The following is a 21,043-nucleotide window of genomic DNA, read 5'->3' on the forward strand; positions in this document are numbered from 1 at the left end:
GCCTAAAACACATGTGGACTCTACCTGGTCTCCCAATTCTTGGCCCTTTTCCATCTACAAGTTTTTGACCACCTTCCTCTCCTTCCTGTCCCCATTAGCAAATCCTTTTATTCTACATCTTAGATAAATTTCTACTTCTGTCCATCCTCTACCAGCACCCCCCCCCCACACACACACACCCTTCCAAGCCTAGGCCACCCCCCTACCTCTGGTGGAAGCCTAGGGGACTGCAATGCAGCTGTGCAGGATAGTGCTGGTCCCAGGTCAGTGAATAAGAGGGGAAGTGGACAGTTCCTTTGTAGACTCTCTGGGGCTCGTTATTTCTGACCCCTTGGGAGACCATGTGTGTATTTGGGAGTGCTGTTCCTGTTCCCAGCTCTGTAGCATCCAGAATCAATTAGATTCTGTGGCAGTCTTCTCACCCATCTCCCCACATCTGCATTAGTAGCCCCTTGCTTTCTGGCCTCTTCACTCTCCTGGGAATGAAATCCACAGCCTGCAAGGCTGTCTGTAGTGTGGCCGCATTTGGCATCATGTTCTCCTTTACTCTGTATATGCTCTGCCCAAGTGACTGGAATTGAATGCCTCAAATTCTCCCCACTCCTCTGCCTGCTTCCAGACCTTCATGGAGACTGTTCCTCTGCCTGGAATGCTTAACACTAACCACAAGGCCAAGTGCTCCCCTCCTTCATCACAAATATCACTTCCTCATGGAGCCCTTCTCTGAGCCAGGTCAGGATCAGTCACCATTGTAGTCACCATCAGAGCTGCAGACAATTGGCCTTGAGAGTCTGTATTTACTTAGCACTTTCCTAGGAGTTGGTGTAATGTCTGTCTCCATCTCTAGATTTTACCTGTCTTTATCACAGGGTATACCCAATGAGTAGAATGGCACCTGGCCTATAGTAGGTACTCAGTAAACATTTGTTGATTTATTGCATCTTCTGCCCCCCAACACTCTCACACACACACACACACTTAGACCTTCTTCTGTCTGGTTAGCTCTTCATTCTTCCCAACCTGAGCACCCGGGTCACCTCCCCTAGAAGTATCACTGACCCCTCACCTGGGCACCTGCTTCTCCTGGGCCTCATTCTTTTGTCTGTTTTTGAATTCCCTTTGATCCTCATTCCCCACTCTTACCACCCTGCCCTTCAGGTAGTTGTGCTAATGATTTTGTGTGTGCTCTCATAATGTGTGGTTTCTGTGTCGTTTCTTTTGTCCAAATGGCTTTATGCTTTAGGGCTCATTCTACTTCTTATCCTTTCCCCTCAGCACTAGGTTTCTAAGGTCCCTCCATGTGGCTATGTCCATTGGGTCCTCCATACATGTTACTGGTTCATTTCCCAGTAATGAACTCCAGAGTGCCTCCAACCCCATCCCAAGCCTTTCTGTGTGGTCATTTGTGAGGATTGGGGGTTGGAGGTGTACATTCAGGGCAGAATTGCTAGATCATAGGATATATATTTATGTAATTAGCTGCAAGCTCCCAGACGGCTCTGGGATGGCTATACCTACAGTCTAGAAAGGTCCCCCATATTCCTGCCAATACCTGGCATTCTCTAGCTTTCTAAATTTTGAGAGAGAGAGAGAGAGAGAGAGAGAGAGAGAGAGCAAGCGGGAGAGGGGCAGAGAGAGAGGGAGACACAGACTCCGAAGCAGGCTTCAGGCTCTGAGCTCCAAGCTGTCAGCACAGAGCCTGATGTGGGGCTCAAACTCATGAACTGTGAGGTCATGACCTGAGCTGAAGTTGGACACTTAACTGACTGAGCCACTGAGGTGCCCCTCTTGGACTCTTCTTATTAGGATCTTCTCACATGCTTGTATCCTTATCGGTCAATTACCTTATCATATGCTCTCTGTATTTGCATCTGGAGGTGTCTTTTTCTTGTATATTTACAGTCCTTTCTTAGAGATTGGTCCCTTATCTCCCATGCTATCCTCAACACTGTGGGGGAATGCTGGTTTACAAGCAGAAACCCTGAGTCTGGAGGTCCTTTAAGGGCACTGGCAGTCCTGAGGCCTCCCTGGGTTTCCAGCTCCACATCAGGACCGGGCCCCAAGTCAGAGGATGGGTTGGCCATCTCTTTTGTGGATACTGTGGGGCCCATCACTGTGGTTCCCTCAGGAGGCTACATGTACATTACAGGTGCATTGTCTCAGCTCCCAGTGGGTTTGGGAGGCCTCTTTGAGATCAGTTTGCCAACCTGGGATTTGAATTTTGAATTTGGGAATTTCATTCAACATGTATTCATTCCATGAGCATCTATGGACTACTTACTATGTGAAACACCCCATTGTAGACATTTGAGATACACTTGTGGACAGAACAGCCCTTTAGCTTCTCAGAGCTCACCTTCTAATGAGGTGGCAGCCAGTAAAGAATGAGCAAATAAGATAGTTACAGAAGAAAACAAATAAAGGGCTAAAATATGGAATAACAGAGGGAGGACTTTAGCCAGGGTGTTCAGGAGAGGACACTCTTAAGAGGTGACCTTTGTTCTGAGAGCCAGCCAAAAGAACCAGGGGACAAGCATTACAGGCACAGACCTATAAGTGCAAAGGCCCTGAGGTTCATGTAAGCTTGGGGTGGTACAAAAAGAGAAAGACAATTAGTGGGGCTGGAGACGAGGTGGAGGAGGGGTAAGCGAGGGATTTGGGGAGTGGGCGGGGATCAGTTCCAGCTGCGTCTAGTAGGCCTTGGTTTCAGCCTGAGCTGGTGTAGAAAGCAGGCAGAAGGACGGTGTGGCTGTCTAGGAGGGTGCTAGGCCCTGCAGGTTCTGAATCTGGCAATGGGGCAGCCTGAGGTTTGGGCCAGCCAGCCTTGGAAGCTGGTGTGTACCCAAAGGGAATACTTTTCTTCTCTGGTGATTTTTCTTTACTTTTTAAAGAAAAAATTTCTATTTTTAATCTTTGTAAACAAGTAATGTACGTACCATGTACAAAAATATAATTAAACAAAGGTCCCCTCCCTCCCTTACCTTAGCTGCCTAGTTCCCCTCCCCAGAAGCAACCTTTGTGACCACTTGCCCACCGTTCCCCAACCATTGCATCCCTACAACCTCAGGCACGTATTTCACATGGATATGAATGCCCTAGGCACACTGTACCTCCCATTTCCCCCTCAGTAGTTTAAGTTGGAGAGAACTCCCCATGTGTGCATTTAGAGCAGCCCCTTTGTGAAGGCTCTAGAGCTGTCCTGTCCATACACAGCTCCTTATATTTATGTTTAAGTTAACTAAATGAATCAGTTCCTCAGTCGCAGGAGCCACATTTGGTTAGTGGCCACTGTCTTGGACAGTACAGATCTGGAACATTTCTATCATTATGGAAAGTTCTGTTGGACTGTGCTGAGCTAGAGAATTCCATGCTACCCGTCATTTATTTTTAACCTCTCTTCAGGGGTTGCTCAGAAGGCCCCCCCCCCCCACCACACACACACACAGGGTTAGAAGCTCTGCCGTGTTGGTGAAGCTCTCCTAAGCATGTGTGCTGGGTCCCCCAGCAACAATAATAATCTTGGTCCCCAGGATCTAAGAGCTGTTCCTTTTTAAAGATTCTAGAACTGTGCCCCCTGATACTGGTCTCATTGTCTCAGTCCTGCCAGCCAACCCACCTCTCCTGGGCTTCAGTTGTTGGAGGAAAGGACCTGTCTGGCTGGGAACCACGTTGTCACTCTTACCAGATCATACGGTTATTTGACAAGCCTTAGAGTGGCCTGCTCTGCACTGGGCCTGAGTTCCCAGAGGTGGAGCCTGAGAGGCCCCTGCCCTGAGTGGGACAGAAGGAGACATCAGTGGGTCATACCAGTTGTGCAAAGCAGTGGAATGCCTAGGCTGTGCTGTGAGTTCAGCGTGGACTTTCTGGAGGAGGAGATGGCTGAGTTCTGAAGGGTACAAGGGTGACTTGGAGGTTCAAGAGCTGTGAGGAATCCACAGCCATCCCACGCAGGGCCAGGTGGCAAGACCAGCAGGGCCATGTCAGGCTGCGCCCCAAGTACCCACACAAGAACATGAGCCTGGCACTGGGGGGCCCGGAAAGAGCTGGTGCTATGGAATGTGAACAGCCACTGGGTTGGAGAGGATGTGGGGAAAGGCTGGGTGTGTTCAGCTGTTGGCAATTTCACGCCCCCTCCTCAGCCACTTCTTGGGGACAGACCCCAGCCGTGGGGCCCAGGTGCAGACAAAGGTCAGATTTCCATAGCAAGAGAATACAAGGAGATTTCCTCCAGAGGGGAGCCCTCTCCCCTCAGAGAGAGCTGCAGCTGCCTTAAGCACATACTCAGGGATTAGGCTAAATCCTGCAGCAGGTGGAGGAGTGGGAGGGGAGACTCTCAGGGAGCTGGGGTGTGGGAAGGGGTGGGCAGTGGCAGGCCTAGGGTGTGCACCTGAGTGTGTCTGTACCTGGGAATGGGTCTCTTTATGTTCCTTCAGCACTATACTGCCCCTTAGTTCTGCCAGGCGAGGCCCTGGATTTTAGGGGCAAGGATAGTAACCACTAAGTTGGATCTAGGGCTATACAAACAGGAGGAGGGGGGAGCATGCAAGAAGACACAGTTTCCCCTGGGGAGCAGAGAAAGTGGGTATAAGGGGTTGCTTCTCATTGAAAATCCTTTATGCCAGTGGAGTTTTTGTTTAAATTGTTTAAACTGTATGCCTCTTTAAAACTGTCCTTTCCAGGGGCGCCTGGGTGGCACAGTCGGTTGGGCATCCGACTTCAGCCAGGTCACGATCTCGCGGTCCGTGAGTTCGAGCCCCGCGTCGGGCTCTGGGCTGATGGCTCAGAGCCTGGAGCCTGTTTCCAATTCTGTGTCTCCCTCTCTCTCTGCCCCTCCCCCGTTCATGCTCTGTCTCTCTCTGTCCCAAAAATAAATAAAAACGTTGGAAAAAAAAAAAAATTTTAAACTGTCCTTTCCAAAGTGGTGCCCATCCCCTGAGAACTCGATAGAAATGCAGATTTCCAGACTTCACCTCAAACCTGCCAAATACAAAATTCAGGGGTGGAGCCCAGCAATCCAAGCCCTCCAGGTGATTTTTTTTTAAGTTTATTTTTTTTATTATTTTAATGTTTATTTATTTATTTTGGGAGAGAGAGAGAGAGAGAATCCAAGCAGGCTCTGTTCTGTCAGAGCCCAATGCAGGGTTTGACCTTACCAACTGAGACCATGACCTGAGCTGAAATCAAGAGTTGGACGCTTAACTAACTGAGCCACCCAGACACCCCAGTCTCCAGGTGATTCTGATATGTGTTAAGGTTTCAGAACTACTGATTAAAAAAACTGTTAAAGCAGTGCTTGCTTCCTGGTGTTCAGTTTAGGGGAAGGAGATTATTATTATTTTAATGTTTATTCATTTTTTTGAGAGAGAGACACAGAACATGAGTGAGGGAGGCTCAGAGAAAGAGGGAGACACAGAATCTGAAACAGGCTCCAGGCTCTGAGCTGTCAGCACAAGGCCCGACATGGGGTTTGAACCCACGAACTGCAAGATCATGACCTGAGCTGAAGTGGGACACTTAACCCACTGTGCCACCCAGGGGCCCCATGGGGAAGGAGATAATTGAGAGCATCTCTTCTCTAGGCTCTGAATAGAGGGACTCATCAGGAGGAGGAGCCCAGGCTGGAAAGGAGAACCAGGGAGGCCTCCTGGAGAAATTAGGTTTGAGTGAGATCAACAGGGCAAGAAGGGTTTAGCTAAAGAGTGTGGCCCAAGAAGACACAGCCCATGTGAGGTGACAGGGATGGAAGTCAAAGGGCTGGGCTCAAAGAGCTCTGTGCTTGGGTGTCATGAAGGTCCATCCGCCTGCGTGCATGGACATTTCATTAGTAGATGTCTCTTCATGAAAACCTGGTCCTTGGAACAGTGGGCAGTTGGGGCTGTGAGAATGAGTTCTGCACTAGGACAGAGCACCTAGTCCAAAGCACTGACTCTCTCAATTGCCCCCATGTAACCCTGGCCCAGTCACTTCATTCTTCTGAGCCTCAGTGTCCTCATCTGGGCAGCAGGAACAAAAATGCCTTCCAGGAAGGGCTGCCATGAGGAGAGAATGAGATCATGGCAACCCAGCCCTGGGGGCCATTCCCTCCTAATTTCTGAGTAACAACAGCCATTGTTTTTTGTTTTTTTTTAATGTTTATTTATTTTTGAGAGAGAGAGACAGAGCATGAACAGGGGAGGGGCAGAGAGAGAGGGAGACACAGAATCTGAAACAGGCTCCAGGCTCTGAGCTGTCAGCACAGAGCCCAACGCGGGGCTCGAACTCACGGACCGTGAGATCATGACCTGAGCCGAAGTCGGACGCTTAACCGACCGAGCCACCCAGGCGCCCCACAACAGCCATTGTTGACTGAGGGCTTCTAACAGTTCTCTGAGACGTGTCATCATTTCTGTGCTTCAGGCTCAGAGAGGGTAACTTCAGTCATAACATCCCTAGCAACCCGCCCCCCCCTCCCCCCCCAGACAACCTGACCTTCCCTCCCAGGTGCTGATTCCCTCCCACTAGACTCCTGTTCCTTGGCTTGGACTTTCCAGATTGGTGTGACTATCTACCTGTTGCTCCTACCAGAGCCCTGACTAATACACACACAACCAACAAATGGCAGAGTCTGGAGATAACCCTGTGCTTTTTCTGCAAGCTCCTGAAGCCAGCATCACTGGGTAGGAAGCCATTCAGAACTCTGGCAGACTGAGAGGGCCAGGCTCCAGATGCTGCCATGCTGGTCTGAGAGGCTCGGGGGAGGGAAGCTGGAACGGAAAGCTTGCATGGGGGAATTAGCAGCATCTGTCTCATTCTGACTTGGGACGTCAGGAATGTGGCAAGCGGGTGCCTGCCAAGGAGGCTGGCAGGGAGGGGGCACAGGGTGGGTTGCGGAACCCCTCCTGGCCCCCGAGACCTACAAGGCACCATCTGCCTCTGTCATTCTGAGTGACCTGACTCTGGTCTCCCATGTGCACAGGACCTTCTGGGAACCTGGGCTCTGGGGAAGGTTGGGGGAGGTGGGGGACAGGGGTCAACTCAGCTCCTTCCTTAGTCTCCCATCCTTGTGATCCTGGGCCTATCACATTCTTAGTTTCCCCATCATTAAATTGGGAAGGCTGATGTTTGTCTGGTGAGGCTGTAGTGAGGGACAGTGGTGGGTGGCTGAGCCCAGCTCAGCCGTGGGCTTACAATGGGAAAGTGGAAAAATGGGAGTTCTCATACATCATTCCCTGTCTTTGTCACTACTCTAGCCTCCCAACACTTTCCTCCCCCAGGTGAGTTCTTAGGGACCTGCCTGTCATGTGATTGATTGGGCTAGGCATAGTGACCTCCTGTGGAAGACTAGGTTTGGGAGCGGGGCTCAGAAAGTTTGCACGCTCCTGGAAGCTAGCAGGGGTCCTTGAGTGCAGGGGGAGCATAAGCCAAGAGCTGCTTGTGGAAGCTGCCTCCCAAGCCACCTGCAGGGAAATGGGAGAGAAGGGGAGGAGGCCTTGGGCTGGGAGGGGGTGACTTAGGAGGAGGATACACAGAGCTGCTGTGAAGCCCAAGTACCAGTTCTCAGTGCAATGCTCAACAAAACCCATGTGAACTCTGCATGGCATCCTTTCCCAAGCATGTGCTCATCCAAGACTCATTTCATCGTAAACTCCTAGCCCTGGGAGGTAGGCAGAGTAGGCGTACCCCACTGGTGAAGAAAGTGACAATCAGAGAAATAATAGCATTGGCCTGGGGACACTGGAAGTGGCAGGCTTTGAACCTCCTGGCTCCAGGTCTGGTGTTCTCTCCATCCCATTAGGGAATAGAGTTCCAACGGAAAGGAAGTAGTCAGGGATGACTCCCTGGTTTCTGGCCTGATGCCTTTCCCTGAGATGAGGGGTAGGGGTCCTCATGGAGGTGGCTTTGTGTGGGAAGATGAGTAGTTCAGTTTGGGACATGGTGAGTCAGAGGGGGCACTGGTGGGAGTGCGAAGAGACTTGGAACAGGAAGAGAAGCATGGCCAGAAGCTGCTGCTCAGTCTCAGGCTGCTCCCAGCCCCAGATTCTTACATCCTGTACCTTCTGACCCTGTATGTATTTTCAGCTGCCACCCCCTGGGAGGCCATGAGGCAATCCAGGTGGCCCCCACAAAGGGTCTGTCCTGTCCCAGGAGGACAGGGCAGGAGGGAGCACCAGGCACTGGGTCAGGTAACTCCACCCTGGTTCAGGGGCTGGAGAATAGCAGTAACTAACTGCCCGGATGGACCCCGGGAAGGTTCCAGGCTCAGAGCCCTGGGAAACTGATCTCCTCACCCCCCTCCCCAGAGGGTGTTTGAGAACAGGGCCATGACGGTCTCTCCAGGGGAGGACCAGGCAGGCAGGGACAGCTGCAGCCTAGCTGGGCGGCAACCAGCTGCTGCCCGGGAGACTGGCCAGGGTGGGGCAGGCGGGGCAGGCACAGCCCCCACAAGCCCCCAGCCTGAGCAGCAGAGCGTGGGAGCAGGCAGCAGCCTTGAAGCTGTGTTTCAGGCTTTCACGCCTGTGTTAACGGTCAGCTTGGTTAATGCTGAGCAGATGGGGGAGGGGTGCTGCCAGCTCCCTTGGGGACAGTCCCAGGGCAGGCACATGCACATGCATGTGCAGAGGGTATAAGAGTTCCATCCAGTGGATGGTGCCATGTGGACTCCTCTGCCATTAGCACTCGTTCACACCATCACGTGCACAAGATGGGGCAAGACAGACAGACCAAGTCAGAGGTGCACACAGGTTCCTGGGTTCGCCCTGAGGTAGCTGGAAGTGGATGCAAACCCAAGGCCTGGCACAAAGCCCTCAGTCTGTGTCACTCAGGCAAGACTCCCAGCTTCGGGATCCCTCCACCCTGTTTCCCCTCCATCCACTGCAGGGAAGACACCAGGAACACAGAGGTTTATTTCAAAAAATAATTTATAAAAGGCCATTTGCTTCTGTGTTTTCGGCAGGCTTCCAGCCACTCAGCTGGGAACACAGGGGCCAATGCTCTTGCCACCAAGATGCTGGGACAAACAGCAAAGGAGAGGCAGGGGAGGCCTGGGGAAATGGGGTTCGGAGGCCCAAGACCTCTCTTGGTGCAGGGAAGCAGGGAGGTTTAGGACAGCTCTATAGCCAGGTCCAGCCAAACCCCTGGACTAAGTGCTAAGGGCCAGGAGGCCAGGCAGAACCCTAACACTCAGGCCACTAGGACACCTGGGTCACGACTCCAAAGACTGGGGTTGAAGTCTGGTTTGGGAATCTGAGGTCAGAGCTGGAAGCCTCATCGAGGGGCCCCCGGAACAAGGACAGACCTCCCCAAGGCAGAACTAGAGATCTGGGACACTACCCTAAGGTTGGGGCCTGAGGCTGCCAAGGTCAAGCACTGCCAGGTTGCCGCTAAACCAGGAGGCTGAAGGCTGCTGGCCTGCCTGCCTGTAACAACCTTGTGGCCCTGCTCATGTCTGCACTCCAGGGAAGGAGAAGGAGCTGGGCCCCAGTGGCAGGGGGTCATGGCAGAAGACAGAGTCGTTGGAGGAGCAGGTGCTGCTGGCATCCCCTCCAGCAGGGGAGTAGGGTCCAAAGGTCAGGCGGAGGTCCAGGTACTATGGGGAACAGTGCTGGTCAGTCCTGGTAGTCGGGTGAGATGAGGCCCAGAGGGGGGAGGGCAGAGGGAGGTCATGGGACAAGAGGAGAGCAGTACCTCCTCGGAGACGGCCAGCAGGACCTTGTCCAGTGCCTCCACCAGCTGCTTGAAAGTAGGCCTCTGAGAAGGTGCTGCGTGCCAGCATTCACGCATCAGCCCATACCTGGTGGAGAGGGTGGAGGGTCAGAAGAGTCTCAGGACTGAATGTGGGGGGAGACCTTATGGCAAGGGTATGATAAAGGGGCAGAGTTTGATAAGGGTTAGGTGGGGCTACTCAGAGGAAGGGTCACAGAAACTAGGCCAGGATCTCCCCTCAGATGGTGACAGTGAGTTAGGGGACCAGGTCCTAAGGACAAGGTCAGAGCAGAGGATGAGGACTGTAAAGTGGGAGAGAAGGGAGTGAGGTCTCACAGCTCTGGGGGACAGTTTGGGGGCCGGTCCATCCGATGCCCTTCCCGCAGAAGTGAGAACAGCTCCTCCACGGGGATGCCGGGGTATGGGGAACCCCCGAGAGTGAAGATCTCCCACAGCAGGATCCCAAACGACCACCTAGAGGCAGGAACAGTGCTCAGCAGGGCAGAGCTTTGCTCCCTACTCCTGGGGCTGGGATGGGGGGCCTCACAGGCATGATCCACCATGGAGGGTGGGGATTGGAGTCTGGGCCCACTCAGGTCCTAGGGTTGTGTGACCTTGGGCAAGTGCTTTGCCCCTTTTGTGGGGTAGGACAATGATTGCTGGCAGCTACTCCAGACCCCCAACCTCCAGGACTCACACGTCACTCTGGTGTGTATAGACTCGGTCAAACAAGGCCTCGGGTGCCATCCACTTTACAGGCAGGCGGCCCTGGATGGGAGAAGTGGGGGCATTGATGCCAAGTCCCACAGGTCCTGGTGCCCCCCACCCCCTTTCCAGCTTTGCCCTGCCTCCCTCACGTTGCTGGTTTTCTTGTAGTAGTCAATGTGGTGGACGCCACGGGCCAGCCCAAAGTCTGCTATCTTCATCACATTGTCCTCTGTCACCAGTACGTTTCGGGCAGCCAGGTCCCGGTGGATGCACTAGGGGCAGGGCAGGGGACTTAGGTTTATTAGGACACATGGCTGGATGCTGGGCACACTGCACTTCACAGTAACCCTGGGGGTAGGCATCATCCACTCATTCCACGAATGAAGACGTCAAGATGCAGAGAGGGGGAAACCAAAGCTAACTTCAGGGCCCCACCTCTCTCTTTCATGGTCTCTTCCCTTGCCCGATGAGTTAGGGATTGTGTGAGGAAGGAATAGGGACATGCAGTGTCAACTGTGTATGGATGGGGGGTACAGAAGGACTTGGGAACATTTAGACAGGATAATGGGAAAGGGGAAAGAGGGAGAAGGTGGGGACATTCAGTGCCAGCGGCAGGAAAGTACGCAGGTGGAGCAGTTAGAATGGTCCAGAGTGCTGCCCACTGCCCATACCTTCCTTGACTCCAGATACTGCATGCCTCTGGCCACCTGGTAGGCACAGGAAACCAGAGCAGGGAAGGAAAGCGGCCCTTCGCTGCTCCTTGGCCCATCAGGGCTGAGGTCGGGGCCTGGGGGACGCCGGGCCCGCAGGAACTCCCGCAGGTTTCCCTTGGCGGCACACTCCACAATCACATACAGAGGCCCTGTAGAGGTGAGAATGGACAGGGAGGCTGCTGAGGCTGTGGCTCCATACCCCACTGTCCCTGTCCTTAGCCCCATTCCAACGCACCTTCCTGAGTACAGACACCCAACAGGTTGATAATGTTCTTATGTCGGCCGATCAGCTTCATCACCTCCATCTCAGAGACCAGGTCTGCCAAGTCCTTGTCGGAGGCATTGTCTGCAAAGGTGACATCCAGGGTGACTATACGTGGGGGAGGTGCAGGGTTGACTATATAGGACATTGAGTGCTGGACCTGGAGTCAGGAAGCTCTGGGCCTGAATTCGTGCTAGGCTCTCCGGCCTTTAAAAAGTCTTCTAACGTCTCTGAACCTCAGGATCATCTTGTATAAAATGGGGCAATGGATCATGCCCTACCTCTCACAGCAGTTGCAAGGATGAAACAAGATCAAGGATCTACAGGAGGTAGGCCTCTCTGTGAGTGGGATGAGGAAACAGAGGAGAGGAGGAAGAACTCTGAACAGGAAGACGCTGTGTCTGGAGGTTTGGCATTCGTTCTTGATGGGGTAAGAGCTCCTGGGGGCGGGAAGCAGGCTGGCGCCCTGAGGCCTGTCTGACTGGGGCCTGGTGTCCTTTTGGCCTGAGAATTCAGGGAGCTGCCCGTGAAGTACAGCTAGGGGAGGCTGAGAAAAAGCTGCTCCAGATCTTCTTGGGAAGGCTGAGGACCAGGGCTGACCTGTGGCCCTTGGCCAATGACATACCCTCCCTGCCAAACCTCACAATGCACATTTCTCAATCCCTGCCTCCCAGAAAGCACCAGGTGGCCCCAGCTGTGCAGAGAGGAGGGGGTGGGGGAGCAGAACAATGGTTTTGGCTGCTCTTGTAGAGGAAGTGGGGGATAGCAGTGAGAAGCCCCGATGGCGGGTCCCAGGTGTGTCCTAGGCGCTTTGGGGCTGGTGCTTGGGCTGTTCTAGAGTGGTGGACACAGGGAGAGACTTGGGGGAGGGCCCGGATGGGGAGGCTGAAGGTATGGCCTGTGAGGCTGACATGGTTATCTGAGACCCAGGCTGACGTGGGGCCAGGGCTAACGTGGGGGTGCCTAACCCCAGTCATCCCAAATCCTTGTAGTTCTCATCATTCAAGTGGTTAAGATTTTATGTACCAGGCACTTTCCACGAGCCTCAGCCTGGGAACTATTGTTTACCCCATGTGACATGTGAGGAAACAGTCTCAGAAATGGCTGGCCAGGGTCGGTAGCAGAGTTGGGCCCTAGGCCCAAGAGTGGCATCTTGCAGCCCTTCTGGCCACCAGTGCTCAACTGGTAGCACCATGAGCCCCTTCTGTTAGTCTCACGGCCACAGCACCTCCCCCGGCGTCACCACTCACCCTTGAGCATCTTGACAGCCACAGTGCTGGCTTGGTCAGGCCGGGCGGGGTCCATGCCGAAGGCCTCTGCACGCACCACCTGCCCGAAGCAGCCCTCACCCAGGGGCTTCCCAAGCACCAACCTGGAAATTAGAAAGCCGAGGCCTCAGCCATATGAACATCATTCCTGCCTGGAACCTGAACCTTATGCTCACTCCATGCAGCATACCTGTCCCGGGGGAACTCCCACAGCGGGTCGAGAGGTAGGTCTAGACTCACAAGGCCAGCGAGCAAGGGAGGGCCACTGGAGGAGAGACGAACACCCCGCACCAAGGACGAGCTTGACTTGGCTGAAGAACCTGACTCCAGGGAGAACTGTAAGGTGGGTGATTTGGTCAGCCTGCTGGAGCTGAGCTGGGTTGGGAAGGCAGGCCAAGAGCCTCGCTATGGGGACACAGGAAGGCGTGGGTAACAGCAAGGTACCTGTCGGGCCAGAGGGAAGCGGGACAGCTTCTGCACAGTGGCGGGCCGCCTAGGGTGCCGGCTGATAAGTATCTGCCCTCGATATAGCCCGGCCAGCAGCAGGAGGACAACCAATGCCAGAGAGCCTGACACGTACAGGATGATGTCCGTGTACCTGGCTTCAGGTGCTGGTGCTGTCCATGTGAGGTCCTCCTCTGTCCACAGACAGACACATATATAGACAGAAAACTGACAGGTCAGTGGTCAGATGGCCAGCTCCACATCTTCTAACTCAGGCCCTCTCAGCTCCCAGCACACATGGGGACATTTGACAAGCAAGCTGGAGCTATACCCAGTCCTGCACACCCATACCCCAGAGGCTCACAAGGCAATTGTATGTGGACATGCACAGAAGGACCGCTAATGAGGGATCAAACACACAAATCCGCATGCTATGTCCCAAGCCCCACAGGACACAGCCCACTGCTGGATCAGAGCAGGGTTCCTGCAGCGTCTCCTGGCCCCCTCAAGTGCTCACCTGGCAGCACCGTGAGCCAGGCTGACTGGTAGGAGAGGCCAATGGAGTTGCCTGCCAGGCAGGTGTATTCGCCTGCGTCCTCGGCTGACACGTTCCGAAGGTATAGGACCTCCACCTCTGAGCTATTGATGTCCGCTGTCTGGGGACCGGGGACATAATCAGGGGCCGCCACAGGGCCTGGGGCGATATTGTGGCTAGGAAGGAGGCTGGGGACCAACCCCCCACACCCCATGGGAGAGTAGTAGGCTTCAGGTGCTGGTGGGGGCTAGACCTTCAGGACTTGCACGTAGGGGAAGCCGTCGGCACCGAAACTGCTGCCATTGATGACGATGTGCTTCAGCCACTGGATGTGGGGTTGGGCGTCGCTGTATACCTTGCACAGCAGCTCTACGTCGCTGCCTACCACAGCTGTGGTGTTGGCTGGGAGCCCCGCCTGCAGGATGGGCCGGTGCGGGGACCGCTCTGGGGGCCGGGCCAGGCGGTCAACCCTGACCAGTGGCACCCACAGAAGCACCCTGGTCATCTGCCTCCTGCCTCCCCCCAGCTCCAGGGAAGGAACTTCCTGATATGCAGCTCAGATCTTGTCCACCCCCTGCTTACCATAGCTCCCCATTGCCTTTGCAGTCAAGGACAGCTTCACGGTCTAGCATTTAAAGCCCTCCACGACATGGCTCCCCACTTACATGCCACACTCCAGGCATACAGCTCTTCACAAATGCATTGTATTTGTCACACCTAGGACCTTTATTCAGCCTGTGCCCTCTGCCTGGATGTCTTCCCCACTTTTTCTCTCAGCTGACCCTATTCCTCCAGGCCAACATTACCCCCTGTGCTTCCCTCTGACCCACTAGGACACTTAGGGCAGCTTGAGCCATCTAAGACCAAGTCCATGTTGCCTGCCAGACTGGGCCCTACCCAAGGGCAGTGTCAGGGCTCCCACCCCCATACCGCCTTGCCTGCCCGTCCGCTCACCCAGCACATCCAGCAGATAGCTGTAGCGGATGCTGCCCATAGAGTTCTCCACGAGGCAAGTGTATGTGCCACGGTCCGAGGGCACCACACTTTCCATCACCAGGCTCCAGTGCTGGTGGCGCAGCTGGGGACAGGGGAAGTGTCCATGAGGGGCCACTCACCTGTGCCCATCCAGGGGTCAAGGGAATGAGGGGGCTAGATCCCGCTCACAGGGGTCTTCTCAAGCTTTCTAGGCCCTGGGGAAGCCAGGCCAAGGCCAGAGACCCTGAGATGAAGGAGAAGGCTCCAGGAAGTGTCTGAGCCCCGGGTCTGGGTCTTTGAGTTTTAGCAGGGGCTCTTCCTGGCTGCACCACCTTGGGCCAGTTTTTGCCCTCTCTCAGTTTCAGCTTCCTCACTACAGCCTGGAGCAGGCTCTGCAGGGTCTTATCATGAGAATTAGTTGCTGAAACTCAATACCTGCCAGTTATGGATCCTTCCCACTTCCCACAGAAAGCTAAGGCTGCGAGATTAAGTCATTTGCCGCAGGGTGGCAGAGTGGGTACTTGAATCAGAGCTGTCCAAGTCCACAGTTTAGTGCTGCTAGGGCCCACAGCTGCCTTCCTCATTAGAGAAGGAATGACTTATAGGTATGAGGGGACCAAGAGGGGAGCGAAAATGGAGGAACAGATGGTCTTGGAACCTGGAGACTCACCCGAATGCCTCCAATGCGATGCTCCCCGTGGAAATCCTTTCCATCCTTGAGCCAGCGGATGGTGGGCATGGGGTTGCCTGCAGCTGGACAGCGGAACTTTACAGTGTTCCCAGCAGGCACTGCATGCAGTTTCTTCTCCATGCGCTGAGGGTGTGTCCAGTAGGGTGCTGGAGAGGAGGGGAAAGGAGAACTTAGTGTCCCCAGGATGACCACCTGCTTCCACACAGGTCTCTTCTTCTCAGTGGCCAGCTGGGAAGTAGGAAAATGAGTCCTTGAGGACTCATACTGACCTTGCTGGGGGTAAATGTGCCCATTCGAGGGGTTCCCGTGGGCCTTAGGGTCCTTATTACCATTGCTGGAGGTCAAGGAGTCTATGTCAAGAATAAAAAGAGATGTCTGAGGTCTAGGATGGGGAGGATCTCTCTCCCCAGGCACCCTTTAGCCCCTTCTAGACCCCCTTACCATCCACAACCAAGGTAACATTGTGCAGGACAAGCATGGAGCCTCGTGCCAGGCAGAGGTAGCAGCCAGCATCCTCCGGTAGGAAGCTGGCGATCTCCAAGCGGCCCCTCCAGCCTCGTACCCGGCCAGCAGGTGCTAGGCGACTGCCCTCCTTGTACCAGTGGCCACCACGCTCAGCCCGCCCACAGCATAACCGCACAGGCTGCCCAAGGGCCACGGTCAGCTCCTGCTCTTGCTGCTCTGGGCTGGGGGCCAGGCAGGGCTCTGTGGGCCAAGGGCAGAGGTCAGTGAGCCCCACAGCCCCAGCTGAGGGAGCCCCCTGCATATGGGGAACATGCTGCACAGGCAGGGCACAAGCATCTCTCGACACATGCTGGACACCTGCTGCTCCTCAACTTATACACACATAATCACATGCTACAGATGCTCTGTGTAAGGCAATTACCACACCTCTGGTGCACATCACACACGCAGTACAGAGCACACATGCTGAACTGGTCATGCCATTGCCTGACACACACATACATACACACACACATACAACACATGCTATAGATGCCACATACAGGGCACATGCCACATCTCCCAGGCATACCACACTCACAGTGCATATACCATACATGCTGTCTGGGCCTCCCAAACCCAGTGCATAGAACACACACACACCCACCCGCACACACACATACACACACACAGCCGATGGGCTCACCACCAGTTCTGCAGCCCAGCACAGGACCCTTCACCCTGCAAGGTCAGTCCTCTCTCGTGGACACAGAGATAGGTGGATGCTTGCTGGGAGCCAGACACTTTGTCTCAAATGGTTGGGCCCTGCCCTGCTGTCACCTCTTCAAGGGACTGGGCCAGGATCTTCTCCTGCTTTTCTCAGCTAGTAGCCCCCTCCAGGTGCCCACCCCTGCCATCCTCTCTCACCTTAAAGGCCATACCTAGCTCCATTTCCTCAGAGGTCTCAAGGGACAAAGCTGGAGCCCCAGGCACCTCCAGCAGGACCCCCAACAGGGCCAACAGCAGCTGCATATCCTTCCTGCTGCTCACAAGGACCCAGGCTGGGCTTCCCACCAACTGCCTTCCTGAAAAGGAGGGAGAAGAACCCCTGCTATGCATGCACCTTTGTTGGTACTATTCCCCTATTTTGCAGATGAAGAAACTGAGACAGGAAGTGGTTAGAAGTCTTGTACAACCCCCCCCCCCCCCCCACCACCACACAGCAGCAAGGCAGAGACTGGAAGCAGCTTTGCTGTTGCCAGAGCCCAAAGCTTCTTCACAGTAGGTTGTGCAGGGGGGCAGGGCTGGGCTTCCTGCTCTCCTCCGGTCCTGCTGAGACCTTGGCACAAGTTCACAGAAAGGGCAGTTTGGGGATTCTTTCCTTGGAGGAAAGCAGAGAACGGAGACAGATCTTCTGCTCACTCTCAGCACACATCATTTGTTTTTTTGCTGAATAAATGAATTTATTGCTGGAGAACAAAAAAAAATATATGAAATACAATACAAGGCCAAACCTCAGCATCTGGATGTTATCTGATCTGACCCACACTTCTTATAGCATTACTGACATTTTCGTGACCAGCTTTGAATACCTCTGGTGGCAGGGCGCTCACTACTGACAAGGCAGTACATTCCATGGCAAGCAGTTCTTCCTCATGCTGAACCAGAAATGCATGCTGGGAATACCTCTGCTTTTTGTGTCCTCACAACTCTATTTGAGGCAACACGGGCTCTTGCGTCCAACAAAGTGAAGTTCAAATCCTGACTCTAACCAACTTGCAAGTTCCAGTCCCTCTCTGGGTGTCCTCACAGGACTGCTTTGAGCATAAAAGAGAACATATGTAGGGAACACAGGAAGCACAGGATGTTGGAATGTTCTCCTCCCCCTTCCTCCCCACGACTGTCATTCTGGGTCTGCCCTTGGCCAATCACCTCTGATTCTGGTGCAGTTCAGGTGTGATGTACACACCCACCCTATCTGGTTATCCTCCTCCATATGCCACCAAGGATGTCTGCATCCTTGGTGACCAGTATAGTCCCAGGAGCTACTGGCTATTACCTGGGGCTGAATAACAGTCACTAGGCACTGGTGTCTCTGAATTTACCTTGCCCAGGAAGCCAACTGCACCCTTCTCATCAGCTGCTGCCCCCCTTCCAGCTCTGGCTCTGAGGCAGGGGGCACGTAGTTTGTCTTGGCCAAAGCTATTATCTCCCCCTTCAAACTGCTCCTTCCCTGGGTTGCCCCTGAAGCTGGGGTATCATCTCATCTCATGCCCCCTCACCCCTCCTCCACCTCCCGTCCATCTGCCTCCTCAATCCTTCTGTGGTCCATCCCATCACCGTTGGTTGGACCCAGGGCAGGCCATAGTCATCTCTAGCTTGGGCCTTTGCAGACATCTCCCTTGACTCTCCAGCCTCCACTCTCCAGCAGGGCTTTAAAAATTACAAATATTTGCCATGTCACCACTCCACACCCCTTCAGCTTTCAAACCCTTAATGGCTGCCCTTGTCCAGTAGGATCCAATCTACAGTTTATCCAGCATCCCAAGCCGCCCTCCTTGCCCTTGTCAATCCTCTTTGGTTGCACAGTCTGCTCCTTCAGCCTCTTCAGCACTAAAACCACTGACTTTCAAAACTGGGCATATCTTCTCTCTTGCACATACACACCTCTGCGTCCCCATTTCTCTTCTTCATCGGACTCAGATGCCACTGTCCCTGCACACACCCCCAGTTTCTATGGCTCTCCTCCACAAAATCCCTCCACCCTGCTCTGCTCTGCAGGGAGTGCGGCTCTCAGGGTCCACAGCTCTAGTTGGGAAAGGAGTGGGGAGGCCCAGGATTTTATTCCCATTCCGGGCTGCCCTGATCTTGTAACCTCAGGACACTTAGTCGGATCACACGCGGCGGCAGACAGACCGACCCACTGCCTTGTTCGGGGGCTGAAGGGCCTGACACTGTCATCAGACAGTCCTGGGTTCTCCTTCAGCTTTCCGCACTAAAGCGTTGGGGGACCCGGGGCAAATGACTGCACGTCTCGGATCCTCAGCTTCCTCATCTCTACTCGGGGAGCGCAGACAGTCCAGCGCGCGCGGCCAAGGGACCAGCGCGCGTTTTTCCTCCTCCCCCCCTACCCGGCCACCCTGGGGGGAGGTGCAAGCAGGCAGGTCCAGAGGGGAGCAGCAGAGACAGCCGGCCCGCCCCCGCCCCGGTGGGCAATGAGTAACCAGCTCCGCGGCCAGGGTGCTCTTTGGACGGAGCGGGACAAAAGGCCCTGTGTGCGCTGCGGGTTACTGATTTACCGTCCCCTCCACCCCCTTTCCGAGAGGACGCCCAGGTCCCCAGTGCTGGGAGGGGGCAGTCCCTGAGCCCCGCCGCCGCTCGCCCCCTGGCGGCTGGGAGCGCAACCTGGGTCCTCAAGGGGTCTCGGCTCACTTCGAGCCTCCGTGGTCCCTCTCCAGGCACAGGGTCCCAGCTCACCTGGGTCCTCCGCGGCCGCGCTCCCAGCTCCGGCCAGCCCCGACACCCGCTCCTAGTGGGGACTGCAGACTCAGCCAGGGCGCTCCTCCGCCCCGGGCCAGAGAGCCAGGAATGCACCCGCGACAGTGGCGTGGCCGCTGGAGGCCCAGCGCCCCGCCCACCTTGGGCCCCGCCCCTCCTGGACCAGCTCTAACCTGACAGCGACTTGGCGGGGGACAACCCAAGGCCCCGCCCACCTTGGGCCCGCCCCTCCTGGATCAGCACTATCAGGACCACCGCCAAAGCTGCTGGAAGTACAGTGTCCCGTCCGCTTGGACATCAGTCCCCAAACCCAACAGCGCCGAGTGGCCATCTGGGTCAGCCCAATCCCGGGGCCCCGCCCCAGGTTGCTGCACACCCCATCAGACTCCGCCTCTTTTCGATGCACCCGGACCAGGCTTCCAAGTTCTAGTTATTTGCTCTATCCTCTGCTAGTCACCCCTTAGACAGCAAGACCCAGCAGTCCTGAACAGCCAGCCTCCACAGACCTTGGTCCTGCCTGCCTACTTCTGTCTTCTGTAAGTGGCTGGGAGATCCCCTCTGCCCGTAACCCACTCTGTCCGTTCTCTGCACAACTCTCAGGGTGATATTTGCAAAACAAATCTGGGGGCTGCTGGCTGGCTCAGTAGATGATGGAGCATGGGGCTCTTGATCTCGCGGTTGTGAGTTCAAGCCTCACGTTGGGTGTGGAGATTGCTTAAATAAACTTTAAAAAAATCTTAAAAAAAAATACAAATCTGAATGTATCCATCACCCCTTTAAAACTTTCTGGCAGTTTTCTATAATGATTCTTGGCATGACCAGGCCCCGATCCACATCTCCTGATGAATTCTTTATTTCTTACTTGCTCCCACTCTACCTCTGGGCCTTTGCACATATGATTCCTTCTTCCTGGAATGATCTTTCCCCTCTAGGTCTGGTTGATTCCATTTCATTCTTAGATGTCAGCTCACTTCCTCAGAGAAGACCTCTGGACCTGTCAGGCTCCACTTAGATGCCTTCTGTCCTGTGGGCATGGAGAAAGGCAGGAAGTAAAGCACAGATTTCAGGACTCAAATCTCAGTGCCATCACACTTGGAGTAACCCTGGCAGGTTAGTCCATCCCTGTATTTTCATTTTCTCAACAGTAAAGTAAGTATAATGATAGTATCATCCTCATGAATTTTTTTGTGAAAAGTAAACATGTGTAAGCCTTTAGAACATTACCTGGTGTGTAACATTTGCTTTGTAATGTTCACTATGATTATTTAGGACCTGTTACTTTTTCAACTTCATGGAACATTCCAGAATTGTAACTAAAACAGTTGTGTAGATAGAAGCCAGGAACTGCCTACAGACTTCAACACCTGCACGCAGTAGGTGCTGCTCCACCTTGCTCAGGTCTGCCACGCTTGTAAGTACCCCTCCTCTTGAGCATCTAGATAGTGGCCAAATGAGGAGGTCAGCTGACCTTTGTCTTCTGCCCCATCCTCACCTGAAGTCTAAGCCCTCCACTCCTAAGAAGGAGAAGAAAACCCCTTAGCTGGGGTCTCAGACTCACCTCCCAATTCCTCTGGCAGGTGGAGACTTGCCCCAGGGGAACCAGCTTCCTTTTCCATTGTTATGCGAAGGAGTCTAGCTCTCATTAACATTATTCCCAATAGAATAGCCGTCTTTTCTTTGCATAACTAAAAAGCCCATCAAAGGGATTTTTTTTTCCTTCTCAAAAAAATAATGGTCTCCTCCCAAAGATTAATCAGAAAATAATTGGCTATCTTTTTTTGTTTTTTGTTTATTTATTTTTGAGAGAGAGAGAACCCAAGTGGG

At 54.1% G+C, this 21,043-nt stretch overlaps 1 protein-coding gene across 5 annotated transcripts; it reads right to left on the reverse strand.

Moving 5' to 3' along the window:
* Nucleotides 1-8,879: 8,879 nt before the first annotated feature.
* On the reverse strand, nt 8,880-19,356 carry FGFR4 (fibroblast growth factor receptor 4). Of its 5 annotated transcripts, none has more exons than XM_023259201.2 (18): nt 19,199-19,356; nt 16,663-16,806; nt 15,719-15,982; nt 15,547-15,627; nt 15,257-15,423; nt 14,566-14,689; nt 13,865-14,055; nt 13,594-13,732; nt 13,077-13,270; nt 12,823-12,968; nt 12,615-12,736; nt 11,338-11,448; nt 11,061-11,251; nt 10,539-10,661; nt 10,379-10,449; nt 10,018-10,155; nt 9,664-9,769; nt 8,880-9,565 (listed from the first exon to the last, which is right to left on the reverse strand). In XM_023259201.2, exons 2-18 carry the CDS (start codon nt 16,751-16,753, stop codon nt 9,419-9,421), a joined length of 2,406 nt encoding a protein of 801 aa, XP_023114969.1. In that variant the 5' UTR covers nt 16,754-16,806; nt 19,199-19,356; the 3' UTR covers nt 8,880-9,418. The 5 variants fall into 5 exon arrangements, with proteins under 5 accessions (XP_023114969.1, XP_044890881.1, XP_011283368.3 ...); XM_045034946.1 differs by having other exon boundaries at nt 16,663-17,190; nt 19,199-19,353; XM_011285066.4 differs by lacking the exon at nt 19,199-19,356 and having other exon boundaries at nt 12,873-12,968; nt 13,231-13,270; nt 16,663-19,187.
* Nucleotides 19,357-21,043: the final 1,687 nt, after the last annotated feature.

The sequence above is a fragment of the Felis catus genome, chromosome A1 (genome assembly GCF_018350175.1).
Source record: "Felis catus isolate Fca126 chromosome A1, F.catus_Fca126_mat1.0, whole genome shotgun sequence".
NCBI classification, from domain to species: Eukaryota; Metazoa; Chordata; class Mammalia; order Carnivora; family Felidae; genus Felis; species Felis catus.

Excerpts from the sequence above, each read along its gene's own strand:
- FGFR4 (XM_045034946.1), bottom strand. The coding sequence starts at position 16,840 with ATGCATAGCAGGGGTTCTTCTCCCTCCTTTTCAGGAAGGCAGTTGGTG. Across the intron at positions 14,056-14,565 it reads CTATCTGCTGGATGTGCTGG|AGCGGTCCCCGCACCGGCCC; the intron begins GTGAGCGGACGG and ends CCCGGCCCCCAG. Across the intron at positions 9,566-9,663 it reads TGCTGGCCGTCTCCGAGGAG|TACCTGGACCTCCGCCTGAC; the intron begins GTACTGCTCTCC and ends TGTTCCCCATAG.